At 50.1% G+C, this 12,490-nt stretch overlaps 1 protein-coding gene across 2 annotated transcripts in view; it reads right to left on the bottom strand.

The window, feature by feature from the left end:
* The window catches only part of WWC3 (WWC family member 3), a 117,792-nt gene extending 105,908 nt beyond the window's left edge, over window positions 1-11,884 (bottom strand). Inside the window, exon 1 of one of the 2 annotated variants that reach the window (XM_048213426.2) lies at window positions 11,569-11,884. In XM_048213426.2, the coding sequence (XP_048069383.1) occupies window positions 11,569-11,861 (293 nt within the window). In that variant the 5' untranslated portion in view covers window positions 11,862-11,884. Of the gene's footprint in view, window positions 1-5,571; window positions 5,723-11,568 lie in introns of those variants that run through there. The other variant, XM_057309988.1, reaches the window with a different exon arrangement.
* Between the last annotated feature and the right edge of the window lie 606 nt (window positions 11,885-12,490).

Below are 12,490 nucleotides of genomic sequence, written 5' to 3'. Positions count from 1 at the left end.
GCTCTGGGCTGTGTGCTCCTGCCCCAGCCAACCGCAGGTCTAGCTGCTCTACGACAGGCTCAGAGTGACCTTAGACACTATGGATATCTGGGGCCAAATCACTGTTCGTTGTGGTGGGGGCTGTCCTATGCATTGTAGGGCATTTAACAGCATCCCTGGCCTCTATCTCCTAAATGGCCAGTCACACCCCAACCCCGCCCCCAGTTACAGCAATCAAAAATATCTCCAGACATTGCCAAACGCCCCCCCCCAGGGGGGGGGGAGAACAAAATCACTCCTCCTTGAGACCCACTGGCTTTGAGTAAGCAGGACTTCACCAGGAGCTGCAGAGAGGGGCACATCCCCTGAGTCAAGACAAGGGTGGCCACTCTCCAACAAAGCGGGGGCCCTGACGGCTGACAAAGAAGACTGCTCTTGAGAACTCTAGGATACATGAGAAAAACTAAGTGAAATGCTGAAATACACAAGTAAAACCTGTTTCTACATGCATAATTGCATTCAATATTTATTGAGCACCCATAACGTGCTCAGTACTGTGTAGAAAAAGCAGAGTAAAATCTAAATAAGTTAAAGGAAATGAGATGGTTTAAATTTTTTTTTTAAACTATAAATAACTGCTTGGTCCCTTCATTCTCTGATTTCCTTTTCTTTTTTTCTTTCTTAACTTTTTATTTTGAAACAATCACAGATTCACAGAAAGTTGCAAAGAAATGTATGGGGAGTGTCCCTCACCCAATTTCTCCCGGGGGGTCACATCCTGCGTGACTATGGCACAATGCGCGACCGGGTAACTGACACTGGTACGCTCCACACAGCTCCCTCAGAGTTCGGTGTGCGTGCGTCCCCGTGAGCGTGAGCGGCTGTACTTATTCTGTACTAGTTCCGTGCCATTTTATCACATGTGTAGCTTCCATAACCACAAGCAAGATCTAGAAATATCCCACTACTACAAGCCTCCCTCGAGTGACTTTTAGAGCCACATCTACCCCTGCTCCCCATTCCTAACCCTTGGCAACCACTAATCTGTTCTCCATCTCTGTAACGTTATTATTTTAAGAATGCTATATAAACAGAATCATACCAGTTTCCTTCTGTGTGTTGTGTTGCCTGGAATCACACAGTGGTTTGGGGTTTGACTGCCTCTCAGTTTACTCTGACGAGGAACGGGCTAATGATGGGCTCTCCCTGTAACACTGGTCCCAGAGGGTCTTTTCTGCACCTCCAGGTCTGCGAAGTGGGGTGTGGAGGGGTAGGGAACAGCTGGATTTCTTCTTTCCATCTGCATGCTCTGAGCAGGCACATATGTACACACACACAATTCCCTTAAGGGGCCTTTAAAACCCACTGAAGTTCAGGTGGGGGGGAGATCCATTTACCCAGGAGCACAAAAGAATGAGTCCCTTACTCAAATTCCCCCAGGAACTAAAGCTTTTTGTACCTTTAAACCTTAGCTTTTTTTTTTTTTTTTAAGATTTTATTTATTTATTTCACAGAGAGAGCAAGACAGAGCGCACAAGCAGGGGGAGAGGCAGAGGGACAGGAAGAGGCAGGCTCCCTGCTGAGCAAGGAGCCCGATGTGGGGCTCCATCCTAGGACCCTGGGATCATGACTTGAGCTGAAGGCAGACCCTTAACCAACTGAGCCACCCAAGCATCCCTAAACCTTAGCTTTTTTAACTGTGTGTTCTTTCCATCTTTACTGAGATATAATTGACATATAACATTGTGTAAGTTTAAGGTATACAATATGATTTGATACTTACATATTGCAATATGATTATCACCATATCATCAGCTAACTCCTCCATCACATTACATAATTACCATTTCCTTTTAGTGCTGACAACATTTAAGATCTACTCTTTTTAGGGGCGCCTGGGTGGCACAGCGGTTAAGCGTCTGCCTTCGGCTCAGGGCGTGATCCTGGCGTTCTGGGATCGAGCCCCACATCAGGCTCCTCCGCTGGGAGCCTGCTTCTTCCCCTGCTTGTGTTCCCTCTCTCGCTGGCTGTCTCTCTCTCTGTCGAATAAATAAATAAAATCTTAAAAAAAAATCTATCTTTAGCAATTTGAGGATACAATGCAGTACTGTTAACTATAATCACAATGCTATACACTAGATCCCCAGAATTAAATGTGTATTTTTAATGAAAATCTTTCTTTCTTTCTTCTTCCTTTTTTTTTTTTTTTTTTAAGAGAGAGAGAAACAGAGAGAGAGCCCGTGGAGAGGGAGACAGAATCTTAAGCGGGCTCCCTGACTCGGGGCTCAATCTCACAGCCCTGAGATCATGACCTGAGCTGAAACCAAGAGTCGGATGCTTAACAGACTGAGCCACCTAGGTGCCCCCTAATGAAAATCTTTCTGAAGGCGGTTACTTTCCTGCCTTCTTAGTCTTAATTTACATATTATTTAAATGATCTAATCTAACTTTCCCTGATTGCCTTATGACAGATACAATATCCTTTTCTGAAAAAGTTTCTACAGAGGGGGTTCCTTGACTAAAACATCCCCACTGGCTTTTATGATTCCAAGCCCCTTTCCTCCAGTTGGTTAGACTTCCCACTGGAGTCTTCAGGTCTTATCCTGTGCCCCACCCCCCTATACGCCCACGGACCCATGGTTACCTTAATGAATCGTGTATTGTAAGATCAGGGGTCAGTAAACATTTTCTGTAAAGAGCCAAGATGGTAATATTTTCAGCTTGGTGGGCCACATGGTCTCTGTCCAGAACTTAACTCTGTCCTTACAGTTAGCTATAGCTTGAAAGCAGCCACAGCATGTATCCCTCAGCTCCAATAAAACTTTATTCATGGACACTGAAATTTGAATTTCCCATAAATGTCACAAAATACTACTCTTCTTTGTATTCTTCTTCAACCACTTAAAAATGGAAAGCCCCTTCTTCTCCTGCAGGCTGGATAAAAACAGGTGGTGGGCTGGATTCAGCCTGTGGGCTACTGATGGCCAGCCCCTGCCCTAGGATCTCCCACGGCCCGCCAGGACGTTCGGGAAACAATTCACACTGAAACATTGGTTCATCGACTAACTAACAACAAGTATCGTCGTCCCCCTCGTCCGTGTGGGAAAATCTAGGCACAAGGACATTCGGGGCCTTGCAGGGCAGCATGGTGCAGGGGCAGGAGCTAAGCTGGGGCCTCAGCCTCGGCCTCTGGCCTGAGGGCGGCCCGCCGCTGGCAGCACGCTGGTAGCCCCCGGGGCACTGGCTTCTTACTCCGCAGACCGTCCCTCTGCCTCCCCAGCGGCGTCTGCAGCTCCTGGAGGAAAAGGGCTGGGTGACGCTCATTTGTTCCGCTCCACGGCACCCGGCAAACGTAGCAGCTAGATTATTAAAAAGTCTTACTACATATTAGTTTTTGGGCTCCCTGTCCCTAATGATAAAAAGAGATGTGGAAGATTTGATACTTCTCTCTTTCTCAACGACTCAAAGGCTAAATTAAGGAAAAAACGAAAAGCTTAACTCTTTTTTTGATGGTCGACTGATTTTCCTTAGAGTGCGGGCTGCTCCCGTGGGCACAGTTCACATGGCTGCCCTTGGTTAGGGTCCCGTGAGGGCTTTCCCCGTAGTACACCAAAAGCAGAAGCATAAAACCAGGCCCCTACAATGCGGATGAACCTCAAAAACATCAGGCTGGGGACACCTGGGTGGCTCAGTGGGTTAAGCCTCTGCCTTTGGCTCAGGTCATGATCTTAGGTTCTCCCGGGATCGAGTTCCACTCCCCCTGCTTGGGCATGTGCACTCTCTCTCTGATAAATAAAAAAATCTAAAAAAACAAAACAAAACAAAAAAACCAGCAGGCTAGATGGAAGAAGCCCCACACAAAAGGCCACATATCACACGACTCCACTTAGATGGAACGTCCAGAACTGGCAACACCAGCGAGGGCGAAAGCAGCCTGGGGGGGTGTCAGGGGCTGTGGGGAGGAGGAAATGGGGTGGCTGCTTTATGGGGATGGGGCTTCCTTCTGGGGTGAAGGAAATGCTTTGGAACTGGACAGAGGGGGCGGTGCACAGCACTGTGACTGCACTAAACGTCACGGAGTAGCTCACTTTAAAATGAGTTAATTCTTTTTTTTTTTTTAAAGATTTTATTTATTTACGTGACAGAGATACAGCCAGCGAGAGAGGGAACACAAGCAGGGGAGTGGGAGAGAAGAAGCAGGATCCCAGCGGAGGAGCCCGATGTGGGACTCGATCCCGCAATGCCGGGATCACGCCCTGAGCCGAAGGCAGACGCTTAACGACTGCGCTACCCAGGCGCCCCTAAAATGAGTTAATTCTGCTGGGCGCCTGGGTGACTCAGTAAGCTGAGCGATGCCTTCGGCTCAGGTCATGATCCTGGAGTCCCAGGATCGGTCAGTGTCGGGCTCCCTGCTCAGTGGGGAGTCTGCTGCTCCCTCTGACCCTCTCCCCTCTCGTGCTCTCTCTCTCACTCTCTCTCTCTCAAATAAACAAAATCTTTTTTAAAAATGAGCAATTTTGTTATGTGAAATTTACCTCAATAAAAAACCTGTTAAAGAACGGTGGTAGATCTATATACTCCAACAGTGGAAAGAGCACCCAGACATATTATCAAACGAGAGTGTCAAGTCACGGGGGAAAAAAGTTGGTAGTATGATCCCATTTATGTAAAATCCCAAGACAAAGGTCCAGCTTCATGCACATGTATTTAGGTAGAGCGTAGAGAAGGGACTAGAAGGACACAGAGCAAGCTGCTGAGGGAGGTTCCCTGTGGGAAGGGGCAGTTGGGGATTTCCATGTGTTCTGCATATTTATGCACTGTTTCATTCTCATATGGCAAGAATGTTTCAGTGGGTTCCCCGCGTCATAGAAAAACAGCCCAGGTCCCTGTGGACCCGAACATTTCAAAGGGCAGCTGTGCACGCGAGCGCAGCGCCAAGCGAGGACTGGGAGTTGCCATGATGCCAAACAGTGAATTTGCACAGAGCTCCCCGCTGCTTTGGCTGCATCCACCCATTGATCGTCACATGAAGTGCGTCACTTCACAAACAACTCACCCAGGCCTCAGAAGGGCCGACTGTCAGGACAGCATCCCCCCTCCTCAAAAACGTCCGTTTTCTCTGAGAAGCGGGCCAGTGTGTGAGGGGCATTTCTGGGCGAGAGCGAGTGGAGGCAGGGTGCGAACGTGTGCAGCTGCAGCCAGACCCTCCCTGCACTGCAGTCCGAGCGCCAGGCCCCACGGGCACATCGGGACACATCGGGGCCCAGCGGGCGGCTGCACACGGCCCTGCGCACGGCCCGGTCCCGGCCCCGACCCACCAGGCGAAGTCCACGGGCCGGCCCGGGCCCCGAAGCCCCAAACTGCCCCGAAGCCCCGAACTGCCCCGTTCCGAGCACTCACGGGCTTCACCTAAGCTCGCCTGTCCGGCCCAGGCTAATGGACACTTCCCTGCATGAACGGACACTCGGGATAGAAGGGCAAGGAAACATTTTCCCCAGAGCCGGGATGAGCAGTTCGAACAGTCCGCGACACAGAGCTATTCGTCACGGTTCAGAAATCCAAATGCAGGGCCACCTCCGATCAACACCGAACCTGTACTGAGCTGTGACCCCATCTCCAGACACAGGAATCCACTCGGGGCTCATGGGAGGGAACAGAATCCGAAGCCTGAAACGCGGGGCTCCCTGGGCACCACGGGCAGAGGGCCCTGGGAAGGCCGGCTCCAGCTGTGGGCAAGCCAAAACAAGCAGCGAACCAACGAGAACAGACAACAGCTGATCCGAGCCGGCCCAAGAGCTCGTGCTGCTCACGGACTACACGAGGTGGTGTTTACATCTGTCATTGTAAACACGGGAACGGTCATTTTTCTGTGAGTAGAACTGCTGGAGTTGACACAGTGCAATTTCAAGCCACGCCTGCTTCCTCTACTCCGTAGGGAACACCTGGACGAGGCGGGCCCTTCGGGGCGGCTTCCAAACTGTGCCCGAGCCACACGGCGGAGCAGCACTTGGCAATGAAAAGGCATGAAGCACCGGATGAACCTCGAAGAGATCACGCTGAGCAAAATAAACCAGACACAGGGGGCCAAAGAGTGTCTGACTCCGCTCAGATGAAATGTCCAGAACAGGCAAATCTACAGAGACAGCACATGAGTAGTTGCCAGGGGCTGACGGAGGTAGGGAGTAACTGCTAACGGCGATAGTGTTTCCTTCTGGGGTGACGGAAAAGTTCTGGAATTAGTGGTGATGGTGGCACAACCCTGTGAATATCCTGAACACCACTATACTGTGCATTTTAAATGGTACATTTCATGGTATGGAAATATTATCTCAACTTTTTTTTTTTTAAGTGAGGACAATTTTCAGGGCAAATCCAGTTGATCTGTACACTCAGAGGCCACCCCCACGCTGGAGACGGGCACCTTCCCGTGGGACAGGGCTCCAAGTGGCAGCAAGAGTTCACCCCGCACGGTGGCTCTCTGGTGTCCTGACTGAGCTCCACACAGCCTGGAAAGGCCGTACTCACCTTGGCAGTGCTCTGTCTCCCGGGGGCACTGAGGCTGGAACATCACGGCCACTCAGAAGCTTTCCAGCCTAGAGCGATGGCTGGCCCACCCACCCAAGTACAGGGCTTGCTGTCTGGGGGCTGCCCTAACCTTCCTCCCTTTCTCCTTCCCTCTTGCTTCCTTAGCCCCTTGAGCTTTAAAGAAATAAAAAGAGGACCCGCCAGAGAGAAAACACTGAAGATTCCACAGCTCTGCAAACACTTTCTCAAGATGCCTTCACCATTGTGAGGTATGTAAGCCCCACGGAGCAGGGACTTTGCTGGCGCTCACTGCTGGAGTCCCAAATCCTGGAGAAGCACCTGAGACCGAGAGGCTGTGCAACAGTTGTTGAATGAATGAATGAATGAATGAATGAATGAATGAATACACAGAGGTAGGATGCTTAAAAGTGGGTGGGGTTTGGGCAGCTGAGTGGCATACCAGAAAGAGCACTGGTTCTCGGCCAGAAAGTCAACTCCGCTCGAGTCCCTGTCCTTCAAACTCCAGCAGGACATCCCCATAACTATGGACTGCAGTGCGAAATGAGGGGCTTGCACAAGACAGTCCTAGCCCTTCCAACTCCCAAGCTGAGGGTTCCAAGCTCTTCACGGTCTTGCCCAAGTCTCAGCTCCCTCACACAAAGACGCTGGGTAGGTGAAACTGACCTCATTGATCCCAAACAGCCCACAGGCACTTCCTGCCTCCGGCACTTTCTTCACATTCCTCCTTTTCCTCCCCAGCTCCCAGAAAGCCCAGGAGAAACCTTCAACAAAGGAAATCAATGGAAGAAAATAAAGACACCCCCCCCCCAAATGAGCCCTCCCTCCTTTTCTCAGAAGCCATCACCACCTCGTGGCAACCATCTTCATTTTGTATGTCTATCCCCCATCTCCCAGAAAAGTTGGGTCTCCATCTGCCTCCCCAGAACTCGGGAGGCCAAGAATCTCTGTAAATATCTCTTCATTTTACTGGATTTAAATGGGAATAACTGAATTCAGGAGAATGTAACTCTGCTATATTCCATCAGATTAATTTTATTGAAGGTATTAGAAAGGCAACCAACATCGGCGAAAGGACCTGGGCTAGAAGCAGCTCACCAGGCTCTCCAGGTGGCTTTTAACATTTAATGCTTGACCCGTGGGCTCCTGGAGCAGAACCTACCAGAGAAGGTGGAACACGTTATTTCCACTTCCGAAATCAGAGTGAAAAGGGAGAAAAGGAAACTTAGAGATTTCTAAACATCCGGGATCTATTTTCAGAAATGACTTTTCCATTCACTTTTCTTAAAAAAAAAAGGAAGGAAGGAAGGAAGGAAGGAAAGAAAGAAAGAAAGAAAGAAAGAAAGAAAGAAAGAAAGAAAAGAAAAGAAAGAAACCAAAGAAATGATTGTTGACAATCTAAACGGACAAAGATTCTTCCAGGAGCCCACCCCTTAAGGCCTTAAAAGCAAGACACTCCCTGATGTTCATACAAACAGTACTGATAATCTTAAAATATGAAAAACAGAGAAATCATTGTTTGTTTATCAGAAAGTTTGTATAATCCAGAAATAGACTCTGTGGAGTAAATATAGTAAACCGCTTATTAATTAATACAAATAAAGGTCGCAAGAAGGTGGCAATGATGTCATTTGGCTCTGTTATATGGGGCTCCGGCCTGGCAAATTCCCAAACCATGGATTGTTTTCTCCATAAAACAATAGCTTGTTCAAAGGAATGTTAATATACCACAGAATTCCTCCAACTGGAGCAGGTCAAACCCCATCTCGAGAACAAATGGGTCCCTAAAAGTTTATGTCATGATATAATCCGGGCCTTCCACCATCATCAGGATTAGTTACATTCTGCTTTGATCTCAAATGTGATACGATCCACCATCCTTAAACTGCTGGAGGTTGGCATTCCAGTATTGTAATCTCAACTGAGCTCCACGAAACAGAGCATGAAGTTTCAATCACTCAGTCCATCTATAGGATAACGTCAACACAATCCCACAGGAAGCACACATATATACAACTGTCAAAGGCACAACATTTTTCCAAAGGAGGCAAAAATGTTCTTCCCATGTTTTCTGCCTAAATAGCAAATATCTCTGTACAGAGTGGTCGCTGAACTCTGAGTTAATATACATAAAATACACACGTGCGACTAATGGAAACCACACAAGACTCACCCACAGAAACTACCAGCCACAGAAACAATCAACTTGATATTTTTTAACAAGGTCTTTGGATACGAGTGGCAGGAAACTATCCAAATTATACAGACGGTACAGAGCTGTGGAGATAGTGAATTGAAGCCTAAGGTGGGTTCAAAATCAAACCCAAAAAACTCCGTTTTGAAAATACTGAGTTTTTTTATACATCTGAAGCCACATCTGTAAAGATTACTTCCTTAGGCTTGCAACCTTTTGGTTGTGACCTGAAAAAGAAATTACCACTCCAGTAATTTACCAACACACCCTGAGCCGCCAGTATCAAATGCTGCTAAACACAACGCTGAATGGAATCACTATAAAACTCTACAAGAGATTATTTTACAACCCTCGGCCCTCAGTTACTTTGCTTATAGGAGCATAGTTTACGCCATTGCAGTTTTTACTAAATTGTATATGAGATAATGTTTTAAGTCAGCAACAATTTTCGCCTCACCTACTACGTTCATTTATTCCTTCCTAATTTCATTTTCTTTAAAAACCTATTTATTTATTTATTTATTTGCCACCCTCCTCTCAGTTCTCTATTTGGAAGCTGTTTGGAGAAAGTCCCTGAACACCATCTTCCAGTTGTGTGAATCAAACACAACTCAAAAACGATTTTAACTGTCAGATGCACATGGAGAAGATGTGCTCCGACAAACAGTTTTTTTCCATATAATAAAAATCAATTACAACTTTAAAGGATAATCAGCCACCCATAAAAATCGGCAGGGTTCTGTTTTGAAAGAGGAAGAAGAATGGCTATTACACCATACGCCATTTACACCCTTCGGGAGACTCCACTTAAATGTTTGTGGCTTGCTGAACATTCCATACATATTTCGGGCAAGGTATTATGGGAGCTGAAGTGCAAGCTGTCCCCAGCTGAATTTTCACTCACTATAAAAACAATGTTTCATGAAAGTATACACGTGTTTTTACTTTACAAAAAATGTAAAATATGCACTTTTGTTCACTCGATTGACACTTTTAGCATTAGAAATGGGACTTTCAAAAAAATCTATAACATAAGTGATGTCTGAAAAGGGTGAAAACGTCATTCAGTAACACAAATGGATTTCTGGAAAAAAGAACATAGGAAATGTGTATAAAACACACAGAAAGGAAGATTCTACAAGCTGACTCCTGTAGGGTCTGCTCACCTCTGTCCTGGGTCATACCATTAAAATGGAAATTTGCACATTTATATTTTTCATCTTGAATCCCCACTCCAATGTAACCACAACTGTTTTATATTACCCTCATAAAATGAGCCTTAGCCTTTTCTAAGCCAAACAGTATTTTTAATTGGTTCATTTTCCAGTTGTTTGGGTTTTTAACAGACATACAGCATAAAAGGGCACCACGTTCCAAGCAGTTCTACCAATTCCAGAACCATCCAAGGCTTGATCAAACAGCTGTGGCTCTAGCCTTTGGTTAAAATTATTATATGATCTCACCTGATTTTCAAAATAACTAAACATCTTTTTAACCCATAAAACTGTGCTAGGATTTATCTAAGTTTCTGAGTCCAGAAGTTAGCTGTGTTCAGGGAGAATGTCAGGGAAACACGATCGTTTTGCTTTGTTTTGTTTTTCCCTATCTGAACCCAGAGAGATTCTTCAAACAATAATTCAACAGCTTCCCTCCTCCAAAGTTTATTTTCAAACGCCAGTGCCATGCAGCACTGCCTTTCCTGTGCAGGTAAGGAGGAAGCAGGAGCAGTGTCATCACACTGGGCCTTTTCAAGTCTTAAAATCACTGGGAAGCCTACAGTATTTCCTTTCTGGCACTCAGGCCCAGTGCAGAGACAAGTTGCTCCCCATAGGACAAGATATCAAGTAACCACTAGAAACACTTGGTTTCAACAGAATTCCCAATTACACACACACACACACACACACACACACACACACACACACACACACACAGAGGCATCTCTCCAAAAAAGCGGAACCACTGAAACCAGCAATCACACAGAAAGCTAAGGAAAAGCATCATTACATGGACTTAATTAAATACAATCTGGTAGTGCTTTTAGAAGAATCCATTTTTTACTCCATGGGATATACTCACATGAATAATAAGACAACTTAGTGCCCTATTCACATCTTGCACAAAAAGGAAACCTGAAATTCAACTCTTGTTTTTCGTTTACTCCAAAAGCATATGGGTCTAATCATATTCCATTCTGGCTGCAGTGCACAAGGCTATTTCAATCAGAATTTTAGCCCAGTTTTTAAAAGGCGCTAAAGAGCAACCATCATAGTCTGGGAGCAGGCTCTCCCAACTCCAAAAGAACTGGGAATCCCTGAAGTGGCCCATCTGGCACCAGTTTTTGGATGGAAACTAGGTTGAGGCCGCCAGACAAGGAACCCACACCACGAAGCTGGAGCGCACGTTTATGCTCCAAGATGACAGCTCATCTGGCCACCGCGGGGGCCGGGGGCGGTGGGCCGCCGAGGCCCGGGAGGGATGGGCGAGGCCGCAGCGGAAAAAGGAAAAGAGAGCCATCCGTCAGCCCTGGGAGAGGAAATTCCAGGCGCCCAGCTTCCAGGCGCCGGTCAGCGGGTGACGTGAGGGAACCAAGTCACTGTGTCGGCCCCGCAGCGGGGGCCGGGAGGCGGCCGGGGCTCCGCACTCCGGGGACTCGAGGCCGGAGAGGGGGCGCCTCGATCCTCGTCGAAGGCCCCAGGGTGGGGGCGTGGGGCGCCCGGATCCCGTCCGGGGCCCCGAAGACAGGCGATCTTCGCCCAGACCCGGAGGCCTCCCGGCGTCCTCGATCCCCTCCCAGAGCCCAAGGGATGGAGCGCCCGGATCCCTGCCCCGGTCCGCGCCCCCGCCCTTACCGGTCGCGGGGGTCGATCCACGACGTCTGGCGCGTGTTGTGGTCGATGTAGAAGACGCGGCCGTCGTAGTCGCGCGCCTCCTCCCAGCCGGCGGGCAGCGGCAGCTCGGCGCTCTCCCGGGCCCGCGGCGGCGGCGGCGCGGAGGGCGCGGGGGGCGCGGGGGGCGCGGGGGCCGCGGCAGGGGGCGCGGGCGGCGGCGGCTCCCGAGGGGGCTGCGCGGACGGCGGCGGCTCCCGTGGGGCCTCCCGCGGCTCTCCCCGCCGCCGCCGCCGGCCGCCGCTCAGCCACGGCATGACCGCACGAGCCCCGCCGCCGCCGCCCGGCCGCCCCGCGCGCGCCGCCTCCTCCGCCAGCACTAAGGCCCGGCGCCCGGGGCGCGGGGGCGGCCGCGGGGAGCCGCCCGCCGCGCCCGGTGCATCCTCCGCCCGGCGCCCGCGCACCGGCGCCCGTCCGCCGCCGGCCCGACCCTGCGCGTTGTCGCCCGCGCCGCCCGCTCGCCCGCCCGGCTCGCTCGGATCGCCGCCACGCGTGGAGTCACAGCCCCGGAACCGCCACCGCCGCCGCCGCCGGTGCCGGCGGCCCCTCAATTCCTGCGGCGCGCCCGGCCATCTTCGTTCCTCCGCGCGGCCCGGTCGGGAGGGGCGGGGCGCACGCAGTCCCCGCCCTCTCCCGCTGCTCCGCCCCCTCCTCTCGGTCCCCCTCGGCTGCACCTCCTGTCTTTGCTGCTAGCCTTGCAGTCTCCCTCCGCTGCTCCGCCTCCAAGCTCCCCCGGGGCTCCTCCGCTACCCGCTCCTCTACCCCCGAGCCCCCACCTCCTCCTGCTGCTGCTCCTCCGGCTCCCCAGCCCGAGGCTCCTTCTCCCCCCCCCACTCCCAGCCGCTGCTCCTCCTTCTCCTTCCCCTCCCGCCCCGCGCGCTCCTCC

This window comes from Ursus arctos, chromosome X (assembly GCF_023065955.2).
Source record: "Ursus arctos isolate Adak ecotype North America chromosome X, UrsArc2.0, whole genome shotgun sequence".
Lineage (NCBI taxonomy): Eukaryota > Metazoa > Chordata > Mammalia > Carnivora > Ursidae > Ursus > Ursus arctos.
Note: the sequence above shows the minus strand (reverse complement) of the source record. Positions and strands in the feature narration are given on the sequence as shown.